We start from the raw sequence: 22,889 nt of genomic DNA on the forward strand, positions 1-22,889 counted from the left end.
ATAAAGTCTGTTATTATTAGAAATGTGCAGTTTTTCTTTTTGTTTACAAACGCTACTGTCGACTAAATGTGGTCAACAGCAAAGGGGGAAGAAAGGTCAAATTATTAAGCCGGTGTTGCTTTTGAATATGTTTTATTGATGAAAATACTCCCATATAAGTTATGTACAATGTCTTTGACATAATATGGTGCACACAGGTTTAATACTCTCTGTTTCTAAAAAATACACTGCTCCGGAAGGAAGTCCATTTCTGTCCATACTGTGACATCAGGAGATATCAAGACTAATATATTATAGACACCATTTTCCATTGCGAAGCACGTGCTGCCATTTTAAGGTCATGACTGCTCCTGACTGAGTTGACAGTACGTGATATTGTTATGGACTCTCCAAGTTGAAGTCCCATATTTTGATCTTGTTATCCAATGAAGCACTTGCAATCTGTAGCTCGTTGAATGCGATACAGTTGACCGAGTCTGTATGTCCTTCAAACGTCTGGATGCTGGTCTCTCTGGAAAGTGAACATCATTGCAGTCAATGGTAACATGTCGATGACTAGCTCTCCCAAATCCAGGGTGCTTGAGATACATTTTCAGTTGCTTGTGAACTATAATTCTATTTTGCAAGAACTCTTTATGGGGAATTTGAAGTATACAATTTTCTACTGACGATAATGTACAGAACTGTTAATCAGGAGCCATTACAACAATGGAGCGTTGGCTATTGCTGCTACCAGCTGTCCTCATGACGATGATCCAAGACAAAGTCACAACCACCAACTAGGGCTACTTACGAAGCAAGATCCCAGTACTTGACCATCCCATCCTTCCCTCCACTGACAATCATACCTTCACCCTTAGTTGGATCTCCTATCTTGATCTTGATACATTCAATCCTGAAACGCAAGTGGACTTAAACACCAGTGTAACCTAAAATAGGTTGTCCAAAGAGCCATTGCAACTTCTGTAAACTCAGCCAGGAGCTGTTACAACTACCATTGCAGAAGAGATGCTGGTCATCCAGAGAGTCGTTACGGCTCCTAACCTACTTTTATAAGGTGAGGTATCTGATCATATAAACCACTTGAATGGTTCATCCCTTGTTGTCTCCCAAGCAAAGTTGTGCACGATAGGAGCTCCTTCTGCATAGTACTAAGCAGTCCAATGGTATGCTATAGTAACATGAAGACTAGAGTTTGGTGTGTGTAAGAACTGTCTCCTGCTGGTAGAGATGACAACAGTCCTAATGCTGTGAACCTACCTCTTCTTATGTTCATTATACGTCCGTATGAGCCTCCCTTCCTCCATGTTGTAGACAGAGATGATCTCCCCGGATGAACAGGCAATGAAGCCCTTGCTCCAGCTGACTGACATGATAGAGGAGGAGTGGCTGGCCCAGATCAGACGAGTACACTCTGCTGTGGCAACCTCCCAGACTCGCACACTCTGAAAGAAGTGATGAGATGGAAATCAGCAGACTGGTTTGAGAAAGATGAAAGTCTGTTATGAGGAGTAACTACACTAATTGGTAGCCAAAGCGTAGGACTACATGTACGGTCTGTCTCATTTGGCGGACAACTTGTATTTGTCCTACAAGGAAAATAATCATGAGAACTTATTCACCTCCAAATCGTCAAAGATTTGCAACCAAATTGGTGCTAGAGGACCATTGTTGAAACAGGCGAATATAGTAAGATAGAACTTAATTTCTTCCCTACCCTGTCAGCTGACCCAGTGATGGCCAGTGTGCCCTCCTCGTCCATGTCCACAGCGAACACAGCGCCAGTATGGCCCTTCAACGTCCTCATCATCATGCACCGACTCACGTCCCACACTTTGGCCTGGAAAACAATAATAATGAATTGGTTAATCATATGTGCGTCTGTCCTTGGTTGTGACATTGTCTCACACTAACACTCATACGGACTGGTCGCCCGCATTGGCAAAACATAGAGCTAATCGTAGGGTAACGTCCTTAAGCCAACGAACACACAAACTTTACATATCCTGACAAAATACCTAGAACTAGCAGCCTGAGGGAGGAGTACTGACCTCTGGAACTTGAACTCAGGACCAGCTTCACAGTAACCAGGCATATTACTACTCACATGAGACGATAGCATTCGTCACGGACTGTTCATCTGCAATCGAGAATGCAGAAGAAGAAGACACAACCACCCATTTTCAAGTTCATGCAGTCACATGATACTTACAGTTTTGTCCTGAGATCCCGATATCATGGTGTTGTTCCTTCTGACTATCGCCCAGATCGGTCCGTCGTGACCAATCAACGTCCTGAGAGTGAGACCAGTGCGGAGGTTCCAAATCTGTCGAGAAAGGTTGAGGAGAAAAGATAAGAATGTGACATAGGGACATTGGCATTTGAAGTCGATGACGGTAACGAAATCTAAGACTGCAGAGGAGAACTTGTTTTGGAGACCCTCATCTGGTGTTAACTGATGATATGTAAGTAGGATGTGCACTTCGGACGCAGTGGTATCGTCCTCGTCTCTCCCCAAAGCAAGAAGAAAGATTAGAGTGACGAATGGACAGCCTCGGGAGTCTTTGGCACTTAGTTGTGTACGGTCTTGCCTAAGGAAGAAGCACTAGCCTATCCGGCCCCGTAAGCCCAGGACAATCAATATTTACCCGCAAAGTGCAATCGTAGGAACCGCTGACTAGAAGTGAGTCTGTGAAGAACTGAAGACACCATACGCCCTTAAGATGGCCCCTGAGAGTCTGGAGGAGGTTGCCCGTCTTGATGTCCCATAGCTTGATGGTCCGGTCCAGGCTTCCCGTGACCATGCGACGGTAGTCAAACGTCACGCAGAACACGCTGAAGGGAGGACAGAATTGATGTGAGTAAAGGCAAGGTGTCAAACAACAGTCTTTTACAGCGACGAAATCGCCATGCGAAAACGAAAAGGAGACAATAGCGACAACAGAACAACCTCATTTCTAGTTACCTGTGAGTATGTCCCTTGATGTCGACCACCCGACACTTGCCAGAAGTCCAGTTGGCCCGGAGGTAGAGGTTCTCTCTGAAGATTGTCTTCCATTTCGGATTCGATTGTATGATCGGCACATCTAGAAAAAGAAGACAAACCAATAGCACAAAAGGACATGGAATGATCGACAGGTATATGCGGGCCGCGTACAAGACGACTCGAGCACAAAAGGACATTGCGGCGACCTTCGCTCTTCCTAAATTACAGATGCAAGAAATGGTCTGAAGACGCTCAGTGCATATTGCTGCAACATGAGAACAATGTGCCGCAGATTGTGCAAAATGTACCCACACGACCTACCTAACTGGACTTCTTCGCACTTTGCTTTCCAGAGACGGTTACTGTTGCACAGCTTCTGCCATCGCTTGCAAACCTACATGTCAAATGAGAAGATGAACAACTTCATTACAACTAGACTCCAATGCCGTCCATTGCGTCATCCTGATCGTCCTTCCCCTATATGTACTGGGCGACAAGACGAGGCCGGTCCAACAGCGTCCGGGTTGTACATTACGACAAAAGTGTAATCCCATTGATACAAGTATATCATTACAAATCGGTTTGGAGCCGTCTCGACCACCGTCGATACTGAATATAGCCACAGGTAAGTGCGCTCGTGAAAGTCGAAACGTCTTTTTACTGTCTTTTTACCTTTGCCCTGTCGAGATGTGACTTACCCGACCAGCAGTGATGAGCTCCGCTGGGGACAGGTAGCCAAGAATCTTGATAGCTATCTTCTCTGGAAGTAATAACATGAAGTCCCGATATTGCTTCACCTGCCGAAGAGAAATTGCTCAACTATCACCAGAGCAAGGGTCTCAATTTTGATACTATACCACCGACGAGTATCAACAAACTACACTTTGACAAAGTGAGTCAATGGTCATGATGGGTGATAGACTCCTGTGCAGTCCATATCGTCATCCTGATCGTCCTTCTTTCTATTCATGGCGACAGGACGAGGCCGGTCCACCGCGTCCGGAGTGTATAGATGATCTCACTCTGGCGTAACTCCTGTGTTCTCAGCTCGACAATATCATTATACTTCAAAAGTAGCGTAACGTTTCTTACCGAGAGGAAACTTGAGATAAAGTAATGTTGTCGAGGGTCCAACTTCAGAAGGACTTTGTGGAGGAATTCATTCCTCTGCACGTCTGGAATACAAACAGTATGGAATGCCCGTCAACGAATTGTCTGTCAGAACCAATGAAAGTAAAAATGTTGGTCCATCGAACTACAGTATTCGGAAGCAGATCAGAGGCTTTCAGTGGAATCTCTGCGATAAAGGAAGTCGTAGTTTTTAATGCAACGTGTCAGTTTACTGTCTCACTTGATATGAAATTAGTTCGATTATTCTCTCTCATATAAGCCTAAGTAAAGTCATTCGAAATCCTGCTTACCATCCCAGTTGTTAGTATACCATGTGAGGGTCTGCCAACCCTCGGAGGAGATGCCCTGGTGCGGCTCGAGATTCTGGTTTGGTTGCACCTGGATTTCAGGCAGAGGTTTGAAGGGACCGAATTGGCACTCCGAGTGACTTCGGGCTGTCTGCAAATGAAATGGAGCGTTGTTTTCACTCAGTTATCTTGTGAGGAGAGAACATCTACGGAAATGTTGGCGTTCCTTCAACTTGGCTAACTATAAGAGAACATCTATGGAGAAGGAGTTGTTCCTATAACTCGGCAACATAATGCGGACGTCCATGCCCTCATCAGTGACTCTATACTTGACATATCAGTCTTGCGGTTGTGTACCTACCTTTCTATCTTTCCTCCTCTTCTTCCACGACCTGATACTGTAGGCCTCAGACGTGTTGGTTGTCTCTCTGTCCATCTCACTCAGATGTTGTCTGGGGCATTCTTCATCTTGGATATGTCGTCTCGGGGCCATCTCCAAAAATCTAAATGATGTAGTTAGCAGGCGTTAGAGCTATTGAAGACAGGGAGTGGTGGCAGCATACTAATGCATTTTACCATAATGCATAAGGCTGCTGCACTATGAGAACCTCTACCTGTGGTAGACAATGAGTGAATGTCAGGGTAATTATTCTCAGCCTAACTGAACCATTTCCCCTCACATAATGTGTCTACGCGACACCCGTCAGAGCGCCCCGTGATGTTGCTATGTGCATGAAGGGAACCTGAACGGGAAAGGAGGAAGAGTTTCCAAAAGACAGCGCCCCCTGTCGAGAAGTAGACACTACCATAATGAGTGGACGAGCGATGAAGCAGAAACCAACCTGAGTGTAGCAGGGCCGGACTGTATGATCTCCCAAACAGATGGTTTCTCCTTCACGAACAGCGACACTTCTTTGTCCTTTTTATCCTGTTTCTTGGCTGCTGACTTTGGCTTCTTCTCATTCCAGTTTGACTCGGGTTTAGTACTTGCTGGTTTTGGCTTGTTCGATTTGGCTCGTCTGAAACAATGGGATAAACTAGTGAGATGCAACGAGAGACTGAATTGGAACGTCAAAGGTTTTCCCCTTGTGGCAACTGCTGCTCGTGGAAATAAATGCATGTATTCACTATCGATAAATGATGCCAAAAATATATAAGTGAGCCTTATAAATCTTTGATGATACCCTTGCGGGTCCAATGCTTGGCCTTATGAGGCATGTAAGTTTAAATCAGCAATTTTCTCCTCGCGCGAAGATTGAACGTACAAAGCTTAGAAGAGAACCAGTACTTGTCGTAGGTGACGATTCGCAACCATCACTCAGAAATCGTTGTTTCAATTCGTCCTCTGCTATTAAACCTTCCCCCACTTTTCGTTACTGGAACGATTTAATAGTTTGTCTGTTGTTTTCGATTCTTACCTCTGACTCATGTTCTCATCTGGGTGAGTCAGGACCAGAAGATTCTGTGTTTTGTTGGGTTTTTTCGACATCACATCGTCTGCCTCTTCATCTGTGTCCTTGGAAACGCACCTCACTTCCTGCTTCACCCACTGACTATTCTTCAAGATGGAGTTTGGTCTGACGGGGCTGGTGTCCTGCTCGACGCTAGGCAACCTCACAGACTCTGCTGATAACGTCTGCCCCTTTTTGACTTTGAGTGATATGACCTGTCCATCATCTCCCATGGTCAGGACCTTGTCGCGGAGGTAAGCGCTTTTGATGCGATGGAAGGACTCCTTGTGAGTTGTCCTCATTAGTTTGTCCTTTGTTTGGGGGAAGAATAAAGAAATTAGTACTCTTTGCCAGCTTATACTGATACTACCGATGCCGATGGTTTTACTGATGGCCAGTTAGAATTGCGAACTGATACATGATTTGTCAAATGAGCAAGTATAGAAATTAACAGAAGTGATGTTACCATCTAAATCACTGGCCAATGAAAAGTTTCTTTACCTTCATGGCCCTGCTGATGGTGGTACTGATAGGGGTGAAGTTCATGGTGGGGTATACAGATTTGGCGGAGTACATGAAGTCCCTGTGAAGCGCCGGCTGCATGACCGTCCAGAGAAACTGGAACTGGTTGTAGTTGCTGTGGTTCAGTATAATCTCGAGGATGTGACATCTCTGGAAAAGGTAAATATTGGCATAAGGTGGAGTTTTGACGGTCCCTGGTCGATTTTACAGTATAATGAATAGCGAACTTGGAACCGTGCTGATTAAGCCCTTGGGCAAATCCCTTTCATTTATTCAACACATAAAACTGTCCGACGTTCTTTAGACCCGTCGAGTGGCATCCCGCAGGGGGTGAAGTCGTCTACATGACTTTTCCATGTATTTTCTATTGGTCCTCCTATGTTCAATATGGTCACACCATTCGATGTGGCAGCCATACTATCATTTAACGGCAATTTCTCAGAAGAATATCAACGAGACCGAATTGATTTTATAATTCACCCGGCGGCTTTCCCACTCACGAACGCGTCCAACGCCATCAACCAAGGTACAGCAACAAAGAGAGATTGAGCCGCGCTGAGCTACTCCGGACGCAGTGGACCGGCCTCACCCTAGCTGTGAGACAGTATGAATAGGATGACGAATGGGACTGCCCCGGAAGTCTCTACGCCGAGGGTTTTTATCAACTGCCTTTCCGTGTCCTCAGTTATCTGTCTCCCCCCCCCCTCCTCCCCCAACGAGAAAGACTGTCGGAAAAATGATGGTTTTACGATGCTTTGGGCATACAAAGACAATCGATTAAGTAGAAAAGTAAACTGAAAGAAACAAACAGAAACCGATAACGGAAAGACCAAGTTGGTGATTCCAGTGTCTGCTTAAAACGATCCCGTGTCATCTACAATAAAGACCAAGTTGGTGGTTCCAGTGTCTGCTTAAAACGATCCCGTGTCATCTACAATAAAGACCAAGTTGGTGGTTCCAGTGTCTGCCTAAAACGATCCCGTGTCATCTACAATAAAGACCAAGTTGGTGGTTCCAGTGTCTGCTTAAAACGATCCCGTGTCATCTACAATAAAGACCAAGTTGGTGGTTCCAGTGTCTGCTTAAAACGATCCCGTGTCATCTACAATAAAGACCAAGTTGGTGGTTCCAGTGTCTGCTTAAAACGATCCCGTGTCATCTACAATAAAGACCAAGTTGGTGGTTCCAGTGTCTGCTTAAAACGATCCCGTGTCATCTACAATAAAGACCAAGTTGGTGGTTCCAGTGTCTGCTTAAAACGATCCCGTGTCATCTACAATAAAGACCAAGTTGGTGGTTCCAGTGTCTGCTTAAAACGATCCCGTGTCATCTACAATAAAGACCAAGTTGGTGATTCCAGTGTCTGCTTAAAACGATCCCTTGTCATCTACAATAAAGACCAAGTTGGTGGTTCCAGTGTCTGCTTAAAACGATCCCGTGTCATCTACAATAAAGACCAAGTTGGTGGTTCCAGTGTCTGCTTAAAACGATCCCGTGTCATCTACAATAAAGACCAAGTTGGTGGTTCCAGTGTCTGCTTAAAACGATCCCGTGTCATCTACAATAAAGACCAAGTTGGTGGTTCCAGTGTCTGCTTAAAACGATCCCTTGTCATCTACAATAACGTCGTCATGCTCAGTGTTGTATAACGATAGTCGTATCGTTTGTTCGTCAGACTTGAATAATGACATTATCAAATATCCAATTAACAATGGCTAAATAGTTGACTTATGCCATACTTAGTTCAAATGCTAAGTCCAGTTTAACTACATGGCTGAGATAGTGTTTACCTTTGCGCTCGGTGGTAACATGCCTACCCTAAGGAAAAAGCCGGTATAGTGGAATTAAGCCTGTGGTAACACATAGTGCTAATGACGAGGGCTTTGAAACAAAATGTGGGGACCACGGTTTGCCCACCAGCTATGCCAGGCCCCTTGCTGGCTATAATATTGTAATATATAATGCATATGTCTTAAATATGGTTGTTTCTCCCCTTGACAGTGCCCAGAGCTGAATAGTTCATTTTGAAAAAAAGAAGAAAGATTTGGAGATCCTCAGGCGACACTTAGTCGATTGTGTCTTCCGAAAGGCATGTCGCATCCTGAAATTCGCATCTTGACACACAATGCTCTGAGATCTCCAAACTGCATGGTGAAGCCTGCATGGAACGCCTGTTAAACGCCAAGAAGAGGAGATGGTGACTTGATTCATCATCTCCACACTCTGGACGCTGTGGACCGGCCTCGTCCCTCACCCCATGAATAGAATGACGAGATGGACTAATCCGGGAGACTATCACCTCCAGGTAATGTTGTTCCTCAACTGAGCCCAACAAATTGTTGTCTTAATTTTCTAATTATCAAGAAAGAAACCCACAATCAATCAAACAAGTTCTGAATGTTTAATGACTAAATCGGTAATGGCATCATTGGCGTATATATAGTAAATCCAATCATTTTATTCCATTCTGAACCATCAGAGTTAATCGGTCCGTTTATGGAGTTCGGGTCGGCGGAATGGATCCAAGGCTTGAGGGTCAAGATATTTTATTCCGGCTGATTCAACTCTATTATTTGCTTTACTGCTTTCCTGCTGTTTATATGGGCGATTTCGTATCAGAATCAGTTGGTCAACAGTCTTGATACTGTTTGTGCACATTTTCGGGTGAAAAATCTCCAGTGTTATACCAGAACGGTACCGGGACCATTAGACACTTAGAAAAGTAACCCTTACCTCTAAATGATCCCATCTTTCTATCCAAAGTGATATCTTATCCAACTGTTTATCGAACTCTATACTATCCTTAGACGGTACCCTACCCCCAAGCCCCCTCCAGCTAGAGGCATTGACGGGACAGGGTGTGGAGCCATGACTGTCCTTCGACATCAGGACGAAGAGCGGAGGCGCGGACCTCTCCGCAACAGACGCCGCACTCATCTCGCGCGTGTCGAACGTCGCTATCGGCCGCTATCAATCATACCGTCGATAACGACCCGATATTGGTTTACAAGTGTATGAGCGAACGCGGACATGGAAAGCATACAAGTAAACATTAAACGCTCAACTCTAGGCAACAGTGGGCCTGCGTAATCGAACAATTCTAAGTGGCTAATGCAAGTAATAACCCACAGGCATAAAAATCGGACTTCCCGTGGAGTACCAAAATCGTCTCTAAAATGCTCAGTAGAATCGTATGCATAATAACTGCACTACGGCATTGTGCCGTATAACGGCATTTCCATTTTCCTGGACCATCAGGTTGTCTACCCAAACACAATGTTTGTGATGTTGACTTCTCCTATGCCCACCCCGCATGTTAAAAATGCTCCAGCATGATGCCTGAGCAGAAATCCCCCTACCAGCAGCCTAACAGCAACTTCTGGGACCAGAGTTAGGCCTGGAAGAAATCCCCAGCCCACTGGAAAGAGTCGCAGAACCCTTAGAGCAGCAAACCAATGAAGAGAAGCTGTTTTGGGAAAATATGACCCAAATCCCTTTAAGCAGTGAGACACCACTTCGGGGAACGAGTTCCCATGGTTTACAATTAGGACATGTTGATATTTTCTTGTAATGATGCCTCGTCTATGGTATGCTATTTAGAAGTATATCAGAGAAGATGTCATAGTAGATATATCAAAGAAATTTCTCATATATCTAGATTTGAAAACTTACATTGTCTTAATAAATTAAATGATCCTTTTGAAGTGATATTCCTGATACTTGTGCTTTAAACCTTGCTGGTTGTGACCGTCACATCTCTCTCATCATGTTGTCAACGCGGTGGAGCAGCCAGGACTGATTCGGCCTTGCTGCGACTGTCTCATCTCTCTAATCATGCTGACAACTAGGCAGAGCAGCCAACAAGACTGATGTGGCCTGGCTGTGACTGTCTCATCTCTCTCATCATGTTGACAACTTGGCAGAGCAGCAAAGACTGATTTGGCCTGGCTGTGACCGTTTCATCTCTCTCACCTTGTCAACACGGTGGAGCAGCCAGGACTGATTCGGCCTGGCTGTGACTACCTCATCTCTCTCATCATGTTGTCAGCACGTAGATCTAGGGGCGATTGGAAATGTGGGACTGGGAGAGGAAGCAAGAGAAGCATGAAGCATCCTGTCGTTATCAGCGCATCCTGTCGTTATGGCGATGGCGTAGTTCTTTCATGAAGACATTTGAAGTTCTGAACTACGCCATCGCCATCTTTAGGGCAAGGTAGGAACTGAATAGACCAAACGGTCTTTCCACGGTATTTTCAGTTCCTACCTTGCCCTGAAGATGGCGATGGCGTACTTCTTTCATAATGTCCAGGAGACTCCAATAACCAGCTCAAATCGGGGGGGGCACGTATCTACGTGGTTCGGCACTGAAGGTGTTAACCCTCTTGCCTAGGCCTGCTAAGTCCCAAAAAGCGATGTTAAACGACTGCGATTTGGAGCGAAACGACTTTGATTTGGAGCGAAACCACTGGGGGCGAAAACGTCATGGAGCGAAACGACCGGCACTCAATATGATCAGTCAACAAGCCAATTTGAGATCGATGTGATACACTTTCCGTGGGATTCCCTCAATAAACTATTATTAGGCTTGGATTTTACGATTATGAGCGAGGGATGATATAGTTCAGGATATTTAGAAGCTTTTGTGACCAAATAAATATGATTGTGGACAGGGAACAACTCGCAAAACAGATTCAAGAATGGAATGCAAATCGCTTGGATTTGTTCGCTTTGACGGTTCCGGATCCTGTGGTACGTTTAAAAACTTCCAAACTTTTGGGTTGTTTGATATCTATTCCGGGTTGTGATTTCCCCTAAAACTAGTTTACATTTACCTCCATTTCTGTTGATATCAACCAGTAACTTTTGTAGTTTTTACTTTGCTTTGTTTGGACGTATGGAGACCCAGTTTTTTAGGGTACTGTTTTCGAGTTGTCTCTGCTCCGTGCATTTTGTACAGTTCGTCGTGTGCATGCCTGAACAAAGTTTTGTTTTCAATATGGCCGCCCTATACTCGGGTTAGGTATATTAATTCTGCCATTTCAGTATAGGTTGCTTTTAACAACCACTTCAAAAAACCGTTGGAGCCATTGGCTAAGTTGTAATGCAAACCATGACACCCTTGCATGCTTGTAATTGTATATTGCTGAAGAATACTGCAGTGATTGACAATGACAGATGAAACCCAGGTGCAAACTACTACTACTAGTCCAATATTGCAATAATGATCTGCCAAATTGGCTTTAGACGTTTAGTGACAGTCCCTGGTTTCAGTTAAAACCGTACAAGTTTTCTGTCTGGATCTTTAAAGTGTTCTCAAAGGTTGTTCATACAACAGACCATGTCCATGTCTACCCTATTGTAATGCAGGGTATTCGGTATTGAAGTTGTATGTGTATATTTGTAAGTTTAGGTTAGTTCTGCCTGAATACCCTTGCTGGGGGCCACTTATGACTTATTGTCAAACCATATAGGTCATGTATTGTCGGCCTAGACACTTCTTTGGCATAAAGAGACATGTTCTTCATAGCTTCAAAATACGAGTGGATAGAGTGTTTTCATGGCCAACCATGATGGGGAGAAATCCCTCCACTGGTTCCACCATGGGGTACCCTCCACCATGGGGTACCCTCCACCATGGGGTACCCTCCACCATGGGGTACCCTCCACCATGGGGTACCCTCCACCATGGGGTACCCTCCACCATGGGGTACCCTCCACCATGGGGTACCCTCCACCATGGCAGGTGATGAGGTCACTTGAAGGTACTGTAGGACATGTAGTTTTCAACCAAGGAGAGATCTTATCCGGCAGTGGCATATACTAGAATCTTTCCAAAAATGCAAGTGGCATGAAGTAGTCTATCACACATCTGATAATTATGTCCACATTCCATTGGTTACTTGACATCGTAGGAATGTTTCGATAACTTAGGCGTTGTTTATGCGCGCATTCCAACAATATCCACTCTTTGTTACTCATCTTTGCATGCTCCTTGTAACATTCAACAACTCAGCCGGAAGTAACAAGTGGCATGATTGATCATCTTCATGGAAATATAATGATGACAACCAGCAAAGACGTCAAATTGACGAAGGGCCAGACAATTTGGGTTAATGGGTAGGGGGTGGATAGTGTCACACTAGTAGTAACCACACTCATCCTACATAAACAATGTGGCCAACCAGATATTTGAAATGGACTCATCAGGTCTTTGTCGAGGCATTTTGTATCGATGTATAAGGGACACAAACAATCACATATAGCACCGGAAACCCCTCCAAAAGGGCTTTTTGGTGTCTGTCGGAAAGTCCTGGTACATGTGGGACGAGTGTGGCAACAGATTGTTAGAGCTGATACTGTGACAGATCAGCGCATGCAGTACGATGACATCCAGTCAGAGTGTTCATCAGTGATGAAATATTGTGTGAAAAATTATATCAGTTTGACATTCCTCCGCTCAGCTGTTGGAATGTTTATGTAATCTCTGCCTTGCAGCCCTTTAATCAAGCCAGGTGTGTTCAAATATGATTCGATGTGATCATTCTCACTCAGTAGTACACGGCTGTATCATGGGAAAAGCCAGAATGACCGCCCAGTCCCAACTTCTGTGCTGCTCACGACAGCAGAGCTTTTCTCACTCGGACTCACTTCCCCCACGTGTGAATTCTTCGCGCACTCTCAACATCACAAATTGGCGTGTCCAGTGCAAGTACTGGAACCTTCATGTATGAGTCTGGAATAACACATTCTAGTGTTATTCTTTTCTTGGAATGTTATGTTTGGCAGGTGTCTGGTGGTAGAACAATGGATCGTAATTAGGCTCAGATTTCCTCTGTCTCAAGGTAGTGCAGGAAGTGAATGCCATTCATTTGTTACTAATGTGGTGGTTGATAAAAAGAAATTTATTCTATCCTTTCTGAACTTTATACCTGACATACAATGAGGGGGGGGGGCTGAAGTGAATTACATGACTGGAGTGACAACTGCATCACTGAGATGACTGAGGATAGTCCGCAAGACCTGAAAACAGATTCTGATATAATCATTGAAATGGCATCTTATCATGTTTGATGTATAAACTATAATTTTTGTTGTCTTTTCAGAGCCTGGAGTTCTTTGGTGTTATGCGATTTTTCTACCAAGATGCATCAGAAGGAGCTAAAGTTTCAACAAAATGCGTCCGAGTCTCCAGCACAGCAACTGTCAATGCAGTGCTCGAGACTCTCATCGAGAAGTTCCGTCCGGACATGCGAATGTTGTCTATGAACAAGTATTGTCTTTATGAGGTGCATGCTGATGGAGGTGAGTTGAATGAGGTGGTGGCCTCAACTCAGTGTCGTAATCACAGACTGGCTTTACAGTGATCTCTCCTCAGACTTTAAGATCCTGGCTCCTGCCAATTTAGAATCACATGTATCAGGGAGGTTCGAATCTGTCTAATTGTTCTTGAGCATATTGTAGCCCTACTGTATTCTAGACAGTGGTGTCATCCATGCAAGTTTCAAGAAAAATCACTTTGGTAGCACAAATCAAGGGATTGTCTCTTCAGCTCTCAGCCCCTTATACATGCTGGCATGCTGTGACCCTCATACAATGTACATCTGACATTGTTTTGTTCCACATTGTGCAGTGTAAGTATGTTAGTTCATGGTGTTTGTACTTATCCTATAGAAATACCAATACTTAAGGCTGTGCCATTGATTTTCCATGTTTTTCTGTTGTTCAGCACACATCACTTTCCATGTCCTTAGATGTGACGTGAATGGTTGTGCACCAGCACCAATAAAGTAGAAATGTACATGATGTAATGGGTGATCAGGCTTGTTGAGTGAACTATGAATGAAGGCAATGTTGAATGATTGATCTGATCAGTGATTGTGAAATGTTTTACAAATTTTGAATTTGCCACAGTTGATTGAGGGGATCGTGGCTTTAAAAATATCAAAGTGGCTGGCTGACCATAGTGTAAAGGTTTGGCTTGGGGAATGAAGTTGTGGGGCTGGTTGTTGGCAATGCTGTTCTGACAGTGATACAATACTACAATGGTTTACACACTTTTGCCAGACATGCACAGACCATTGAAGTTCCTCCTTTCGTAGCTGTATCTTGCCTCTCTGCGCTGATCTCAAATGTGACCAACACCTACATGTACCTTTATCTTATCAAATCTTAGCTGACGCCTGATTTTATTAGTTGTCAGGTAGGCCATGATTATATATTGATTAAACCATGAACCGCTGAATATGAGAGTGGTGTCCACATCCAGCCGATCATGAATCAATTGGAGATGGTGAATCAGAGTTTGGGTGGAGACAGCCAGCCTGACTATTGTGATGGGTTGGTGTGGTGTAATATGGGTCAGGGAATGTGTGCCCAAGGTGTGACAAATCGTTTGGTTCTCCCTAGACAAACCTTCAAAACTGAAACTAACTAAATGATTATGATAAGTAAAACCTTTTCTCGGTAGATTGTGTGGTATGTTTTGGTTTGCTATCAGAATGTTGTGATTCTTGTTTGCCTGATTAGACTTTATCTAAAGTTATAACACAGTGGTTTGTAAACAAAGTCCTTATTTGAACTTGGAATTTTAGTGAGTAAAAAGTGAATGGGTGAAGGGCTATCAACTAACAGTCATTTGCCCTTCTTGGAAGTGGGAGATTACTATTGACAGCTTTCGAGATTTCTTAGAAAGAGTATTGGCAGTGTCTGGTAAAAGTTGTAGTGTACAGAGGCATTTATTAGCTTGCATGCAGTCGGACACGCCATGGAAATCCTTAAGACTGGCTATGACTTGTTGAAAAAGAATGTTCATTGAGAGAGTTTTCTGGATAGCGGTGACCAACTCTGGTTGTTAATTTGAAATAAATGCATTCACTCTTGTGATTTAGGTGATTGGTTACACTGCCATTCTAGGCCAACCCTTGCACTTTGAGCTTCAATCAATTGGGCCTAAACCACAGCATGCATGGTCGATTCCACTACGAACACAAAAACATTCCAATTTGGTCTCGATCCATATATGTAAATCACATTATTACTTTTCAATGGAAGTGTATTATTACTATTATGCTGTAAGACCAATGTGTTGACAAGTGGGCAACAAAAACCCCTTTATCACGCCCACTTCCATGTCTGTAGTTGGTATATATGGTATAAGTACTCCTTGTTTTCTTGTGGCCTTCACAATCAGAAAAAACAATTTTGCACATCCATATTTGCTTGAGGAAAGAAAATGATAAGACTCTGCCTACTTAGTGGATAATTTGAGCTTGTGTTGTGAGTTGTTGGCCTGCATTGAGAATCAATACCGGTACTCATGCATACGTGAATGATGCCTTGACCTCAATATTAACCTTCCTGGAATATTACTGTCCTTCCATACACAAGGCTAAGAGTCTAGCTCTATCTGGTTGGTTCATGACCCCTGTCATGACTCAGAACAGTACATTTCAAATTGATAACTCGTATACTGCAATTTTCTCCGACTGACCATGAACTCTTCTTTCTCTCCCTTGAGATACCCGCATTCCGTTGTATCTAAGCATACATGTACATGTCGCACAGCATCAGGCATGTCAGGTGTATAATCCCTCATCACAAGGGACCCATTGTCCTCCCCAACAGGGTCTTTGACCCCTGTCACCACTGACTCTCTTGTTGAATTCAAACCCTGGGCGTCAGTGCCAAAATCTTAAAATAGTGGCCAGGACAATAGTTGGTGAGATACAATCAAGTGATAGTTTTGGTAATGACGCATCCCTGCACTTTTTCAATGCTGGGTTCAGACCTGCCTTATCTCACAATGCCAGGGGCTGTTATCTCAAGCCACTGCCATATATCACATACTTCAGCAAGGGGTCTTCTCTTCTTCTTAGCATTCGCTCATGGTCAGTAGTCACTTGGGGGTGGCCTGAGTGTGCCGGGGTTTGACAGATTCAGACCTGAGTAATGGGCTCAACAACTGCTAGCTTTTTGTTGTCTTTATAGTAAAAAATATGAAAGTGACTCAATCTTAAATTGATCATCTGCTCAAAACTTAGCAGGGTGTCTATGACAGGAGAGTAAACTGTGACTATCAGTTCATATTCCTTCAATATATCGGTAATTAATACACAATGGATGTCAAATGAAATTACCAGAGGTCACATCTGAAATGTAAGGTTAAGTTTGTGAGAAGATATTCCACTCTTGTTGGTAATGCAATACAATTACAATAACTATTGTGATTGATTCACATGTTATTAACCTAGATTTCAAGTATTAGTCTTGAACAATTCTCAGTTCTCACCCTGTACAATGGGTGGTGATTGGGTACATTCTGTTGTTGTTAATCTAAATTGTTGGCATATTGTTGGAATGGTGCATGCATCGCACATTCCTTTGCTTGGGTTGCTTCCAGGAATCAGAAGGGCTTGCTTTATCAAACTGATGGAGTCCACTATCGGCAGAAATATGTCCTGATAACCACGTTCTGATTTGTGCTACTGTGGCAGGCATTTCTTGTCAAGTTAGCGATAATGATGATTGAAGAAAGAGTCAGGTTGATGATGATAACTGCAGTCTTATCAGAAACTAAATCCAACTCCTGATAGAATGGTCACCATACTGCTAAAACAACCCTGGGGCAGGTGTGTTCAATGAGTTGACCAAAAATAGGGCTTGGTCATCGCCATCAGTGGAAGCTTCCATCCAGAGCCACATCTATTACATGTACCAGGACAACCAACGCTGCAGCAAATCATAGGCTTCATGATCCATTGAAAAACAGTAGCTGCATTTCTTTGTAAAAACCTTAACTCCCAACATGTCCATGTATGTGTCTCATTGACCCATGACTGAGTGTAGCCACAATGTTCTGCCTCTAAGTCTACTGTGTTATATCTTCAGATGAGCGACGTATGGACGATGAGGACCACCCCCTCGAGGTACAGCTCACCTGGGGCAAGGACGACAGGGAGGGACGGTTTCTGCTCAAGCGTGAGGATGTCAAGACAGCATTTGTAAGTAGGCTTGTTCCCAATATTTGCTTGATACGTGATGGGATGCTATGCACTCATCCAATGATAATACATCCTGGTAATGAGAAACCTGCACTAGCTAGCATGTCTGCTATGAAGAGTAGATCATGTCAACAACTGCAAACCTAACTTCACACAAACTACTGTTCCAGATGGAAGATTTCCATGACAAGGGCGTCACACCGCAGCCATTCAAACGCAAACTCTCAAAACGCGAAAAGAAAGACCAGAAGAAGAAGAACAAGGAGGCTAGAGCGAAAGGGAAGGAGAATGCCGCCGAGCAGCTGTATAATGAACTACCAGATACGAGCTTCACGAGGACGGTGTCTAATCCTGAGGCCGTCATGAAGCGACGTAGACAACAGAAGCTGGAGAAGAAGATGGCACAGTTTAAGAGTCAGGATGGTGGCCCTGACAGTGGTTAGTATTCAAGTAGTGTGCAAAGACATAACTGGGCTGGGTTGGCCTGATGCTGTTCCTGATTAAACCTTTCCTTGATTGTGATCACGATTAAAGTGTTGGTATTCATGTTGCAATGATGTAACCAGAGTGACTTGAACCAGTATTGTCAAAGATTAATAGTATGCAGACCTTTCCTTTGTTCTGTGCTTGTTGTGACACATGGTGCTGTTGATTCATGCAGCCTGTTGTTCTCAGACATATAAACACAAGATAGTGAGGTAGGCCTGACCACCTGTTACTAAAGCCTGATCATCACGCCCAGTGAATTATCCAACTCATGGCATCATCTCCTATCAATTTAATATCATTGTGCATGAACAAAATTTGTGATACGAACTGAATTCAAGGAAATACATATTCAGCTTTGAATGAGTTTGTTAATGATGTATCCTGTTCCAATGCAATTGTACGGAGGGTTTCATACAAATGCAGTGAATTTTGACTGCATTGAGTTCAATGACATCAAGTGGACAGCTGTTTCAACCCATAGTGAACAGTTAGGCCAGGGTGTGCATTGGTGCATGCTTGACTGCAGATTCATGATTCTAACTGAATGATTAGAGTATAAATGAGAACAAGGACAATTTATGTTTTAAGAGGAGAAAATATGACAGGCTTGCCTGTTTGCAGTTTGTTTTCAAGTGAAGCGTGATGTATTTGAATAACCCAATAAATGCGTGATCCTTCTTTAAACCAATGCCACATTGGATTCAATGATTCTCTTCATGTCATTCCTCAACCATTTCAGGTGGCACACTGAAGATCTACGGCGAGACACTTTGCCCAGATGTACCGTACAAGACCTTGCTATTGTCAACGAGTGACACAGCACTCATGGTGCTTAAAGAGACCCTGGCCAAGTATCGCCTCGAGAAGGAGGACTCCAATGACTACTGTCTATTCAAGGTGAGCTGGAAGAAACATAGGTTGGAATGTGATGTGGGAGTTGGGGGCACCACTTTCTTCGCCCTCAGTTCAGTACAGTTGGATTTTTGTTCGGGTCGTCAGTGTCAGTAGCTCCTGGGTTTAGGCTGATCCTGACTTGTCAGCTCTAATGTGATTCCTGGTGCTCCAGTCATGTCAAAGATACCCCTACCACCAGCTGAGATACTGGGTTGTTTCAAGACAAGGATAGGCTAAGCCAAGTTGAATCACTCGCATTCTTTCTGTGTGGGCTGTTTAATGGAAAAAAACGTTTTAATCGAATATCTGTGTGAAGTTAATTGGGTGCTAATCATACACAAAAGGCCTTATAATCATAACAGTTTGTCATTTGAGGTCAATAGTACTATCAGTGATGAATTCCATTGTTTAAAGCAGCTAATGTCAATGCAGCCTTGCAGTGAGTCTTTGCAAGATACCTCAAATCCTTTTGTTTAGTTTGATCTGCTTGTTCATGTGGCAATCCAATAGCGTGTTTGTTTACGTCCACTGATTGTGTTTGCTATTGCAGGTGAATCTGGTTCCGTCCAAAGATGGCTCTGGGAAGCTTGAATACGGAGACGAAGAGATTCTTGATGACGATGAATGTCCTCTTGCTATTCACATCCAGTACCCACCATCACAAGGTGAGCTCTCATGCCTATTCCAATCAGAGTTCAAGTGTTTTGGCATCAAACTAACCCCACCTCAAAATCGTTAATTGAGATAGAGCTCCAATTAAATAGCATTGACCTGATCTAATCACAGTGATGCAATGATACACATGGCATTTCTTCTGTGCTGGAATTCAGGGCAGTGGCAATCTTGATACTATAAATGTGTATTAGAAAGAGTCTGTTGGCATTCACAGCTTGATAAGCATGATGACCTTTATGGCATGTATGTATTGAGGTTCTGTGCATGGCCTATCATGGAGCATTATGCAGACAAACTTCTAACTCACTTTAGATTACTTGTATGATAGTAGATTCGTGTGCAATGCTGTTATATGCAATGAGTCTTTTAGGCCTCTGTCTGCTCCTCATGATAGTCCTGCCAATGTGACGTTATAACATATACCTGATGGCTTGCAGACTATGAACACTCATGAAAGAGTCGTCCTATCTATATGACGATGCTGATTGTGAGTCTGCATCCCGAGAAACACAACTTGGGCAACTAGATTAAACTCTTCCATAAACCACAAGAGAACCCTGACGGATTCCATTGCATCTATCTATAGAGGCTATCGACCGTGCTATCAATAATCATTTAATGAAAACATGCTACCTTATTGATTAATTAAGTGCCAATTATAGTAATGCTTGATTTAGGTCTGTGAGTCAGTGATTTATGAGGTGGACTGAGATCAGAGTCACCGACTGTGAATGGTTGGCTTTGAGCCGAGTTCAAAGGGAAGGGTTTGTTATGGTTTTCTCTCAACAGGTTTTCCCATAAACCATGAAGTATATGGTGGGCACGTTAAGAACACAAATCATGAAAGCTCAGTGTAGCGTTACCTACAGAACAGTATCTCTGACTACTCATGATACTACATACAAACCTTATGATTATCCTGATTCTCTTCTTGTCATCTTCATTTTTTGGGGGGCTGGAGGTGTGAAAGATGAATAAAACCTCATCATGACTTATTCCAATAAGCTGCTTGTCTTATAATGAGTTTATTGCCTGCCTTTTAGGTTCGGTTATGTTCCAAATCCGTCGCCGCCCGGCTGACTATGAGAAGAGGAAGCGAGCAAGGAAACAGCAACAACAGATGCACCCCAACGATATGGATTACGGTCAAGGACGTCCACCACACTCTGGCATGCACCCAGGAAGCATTCCTCCAGAGAAGCTCCCATTTCTTGTGGAGCTCCATCCCGATGGTCGTGAGCCATACAATGCCAACAAACACCGACTCCAGTTTGATATGTTAGAGGTTGGCAGTGATCGCAACATGTCATCTAGTGGCCAGTATTTACAGCTGTTTGGTCCCCATGTTCACCCTCGGCATTGTGTGATAGCTCAATCAGAGGGGATTGTGACTGTCACACCAACCAACAAGGATGCAGAGACATATGTGAACAACCAGAGAGTGTTTGAGACGACCACATTACAGCATGGCATGGTGGTGAGATTTGGCAAGGCTAACCTGTTCAGGTTCTTGGATCCCATGGCTGAGGAGGTAGGTATTGGTGTAGACCTGCTTGCTCTATCTATGGCACAGTTTCCTGTTAACACTTCTCATTGGTCAAGTGTGTTATAACAGTGATGTCAAGAAGCCCCTACATAATCATCTTTGTAAGGTGGAATGATATAATACCTCTGGAATGTGACTCTCTGGCTCGACCTGCAGTCTGAATATTGAAATGATCACAAACATCTGTTGTCGTTGAGTGCCATCCCATTGTCTTTATAACCAACTTTTCCTCCTACTAACTGAAAGTCTTTTCTTATCCTTGCAACACTAGGAGTGGATGGTAGGCTCACTTTTAACATTCTACTTCATCAAATTATTTCATTCTTTTGGCTTGCTGTTCTCTTGGGTTTGATTTCCCCTTTGACAGGCTTCCTCAAGTGTAAATTTATTGAATGCTCTGAAAAACAGGTCTGCTAAGTCCCTATTGATTTACCAAAATGACCTCATTCACCCTATTTGTATAGCTAAGCCTCTTAATGCCCAATCTCATGTAACTTTTCACTTCAACAGCTTGTTAGCAACACTGCCTCATTGACAGTCAGTAACACCACCTCTTCTCCTCTCTCATACACCTCCCTCTCTGTAGCCTCTCTAACACATCAGCCTCCTTAGGTGGCTACTGCAGTATCCACCTTCTTTCAGAAGCAGAACAAGAGGCAGTCGGAGCCTGGCATGAGGCAGCAGGGACCATATAACGGCCATCAGCAACCTGGCGCGTTTGAGACATCGTTCGACGTTGACGGCCATGTGGAGACTAACCAGGGAATGAGACGGCCTGATGAACAACAGAGAGGGTGAGTGGGCTCTTGGTCATCTGAGTGACTTCGTGAAGAAGGTACTCCTGTCCTGAAGTCAGATGGGGAGAAACTAATCCATTCCGACATTGGACCAGGGAGTGATGTCCTATAAACTCCTTGCTCTGTATGCTGAACTGTAGAGATGTTGGCAACAGGTTGTAGTAAGCTGTGGTCTTGATGTGTGTCCACAGTGGCCTGCATTGTGCTTGTGCAGGTCCAGCCACAGATCTGTTGAGCAGCAGTCGGTGAGCCTACTGGCATTTTCCATGTTGTCCAGTGGTCAAGTAATGTGTATTCTCTACTTCCACAGAACACCACCAGATGGCATGAGAGGCGGTCCGGTGAATAAAGTGGAGGAAGACCTGCTGCCGGCTGGCTTAGAATTCAGAGAAGATGGTTAGTATGTGTGTTATTCCAAGGGGGGAAGGGCAGATGATCAGACATTATGCCTGTTCTGTTGTCAGAGAAGATGAGGATGAGTCATTATCTACAGTTTGAAATGGGCAATGTGAGATTTCATCGGTACATCATAGAATAAAAGTTCATTTTTCTTGCAGCTGAAGATCAATTCCTGGGAAGTCTCATCACTGATTCCAGTGTCCCGACCGTCGTATTTAAGTTGGCCCCTACCTACGCCCTCTACATGTCTGCCCGGTATCGTGTGTCAAGACACTACAGGCCTGACATGAGTGCGTCCGAGCGTGCCCACAGGTTGACGTCACTGGTCCACAAGATTGCTGGCATGACACAACAGACGATTCAGGAGGAGCACGACAATGCAAACGCTTTGGCCTTCTGGATGGCCAACACTTCAGAACTGCTCCACTTCTTCAAACAAGATCGCAACATTGGACCATACAGTATTGATGCTCAGGATATCTTAGCTGAGGCCGTGCAGGTGGCGTTCCGTGAGCTAGTGCTTTGTTTACAGAATGATCTGCGGCAGACGATGCCAGCATTCCTCGATGATGGAGACGAGGATGCTGATGAGGATTGGATGATGGGTAAGTTGGTGACTTTCTCTCCAGGTGTCTGCTCATTTCTGTGGTCCGTCTGCTCCATGCGTTTACCACAGAAACAGTCTGTTGCGTCATTCCAATAACTTGTCACA

General features: G+C 43.9%; 2 protein-coding genes across 4 annotated transcripts in view; one reads left to right on the forward strand and one right to left on the reverse strand.

Moving 5' to 3' along the window:
- Positions 1 to 80: 80 nt before the first annotated feature.
- LOC135488385 (uncharacterized) lies at positions 81 to 9,296 on the reverse strand. The gene is made up of 16 exons (XM_064772979.1): positions 9,111 to 9,296; positions 6,357 to 6,527; positions 5,823 to 6,166; positions 5,247 to 5,423; positions 4,766 to 4,907; positions 4,408 to 4,555; positions 4,079 to 4,161; positions 3,685 to 3,783; positions 3,308 to 3,380; positions 2,966 to 3,086; positions 2,649 to 2,835; positions 2,213 to 2,326; positions 1,718 to 1,840; positions 1,261 to 1,445; positions 794 to 895; positions 81 to 511 (listed from the first exon to the last, which is right to left on the reverse strand). Exons 1-16 carry the CDS (start codon positions 9,261 to 9,263, stop codon positions 379 to 381), a joined length of 2,355 nt encoding a protein of 784 aa, XP_064629049.1. The 5' UTR covers positions 9,264 to 9,296; the 3' UTR covers positions 81 to 378.
- Positions 9,297 to 10,898: 1,602 nt separating this feature from the next.
- LOC135488708 (afadin-like) overlaps positions 10,899 to 22,889 on the forward strand; it is a 33,010-nt gene continuing 21,019 nt past the window's right edge. The window contains exons 1-10 of one of the 3 annotated variants that reach the window (XM_064773415.1): positions 10,899 to 11,126; positions 13,481 to 13,679; positions 17,265 to 17,377; positions 17,548 to 17,815; positions 18,606 to 18,763; positions 19,311 to 19,425; positions 20,479 to 20,966; positions 21,594 to 21,775; positions 22,089 to 22,174; positions 22,336 to 22,782. In XM_064773415.1, the coding sequence (XP_064629485.1) occupies positions 11,034 to 11,126; positions 13,481 to 13,679; positions 17,265 to 17,377; positions 17,548 to 17,815; positions 18,606 to 18,763; positions 19,311 to 19,425; positions 20,479 to 20,966; positions 21,594 to 21,775; positions 22,089 to 22,174; positions 22,336 to 22,782 (2,149 nt within the window). In that variant the 5' untranslated portion in view covers positions 10,899 to 11,033. The remainder of the gene's footprint in view (positions 11,127 to 13,480; positions 13,680 to 17,264; positions 17,378 to 17,547; positions 17,816 to 18,605; positions 18,764 to 19,310; positions 19,426 to 20,478; positions 20,967 to 21,593; positions 21,776 to 22,088; positions 22,175 to 22,335; positions 22,783 to 22,889) is intronic. The other 2 variants (XM_064773416.1, XM_064773417.1) reach the window with 2 other exon arrangements.

Source organism: Lineus longissimus, chromosome 5, assembly GCF_910592395.1.
Source record: "Lineus longissimus chromosome 5, tnLinLong1.2, whole genome shotgun sequence".
NCBI classification, from domain to species: Eukaryota; Metazoa; Nemertea; class Pilidiophora; order Heteronemertea; family Lineidae; genus Lineus; species Lineus longissimus.

Coding starts and splice junctions, on each gene's coding strand:
- LOC135488385 (XM_064772979.1), bottom strand. CDS start 9,263: ATGTCGAAGGACAGTCATGGCTCCACACCCTGTCCCGTCAATGCCTCT. Junction 4,556..4,765: donor AGAGGAGGAAAGATAGAAAG/GTAGGTACACAA, acceptor TTTCATTTGCAG/ACAGCCCGAAGTCACTCGGA. Junction 2,836..2,965: donor ATCAAGGGACATACTCACAG/GTAACTAGAAAT, acceptor TCCTCCCTTCAG/CGTGTTCTGCGTGACGTTTG.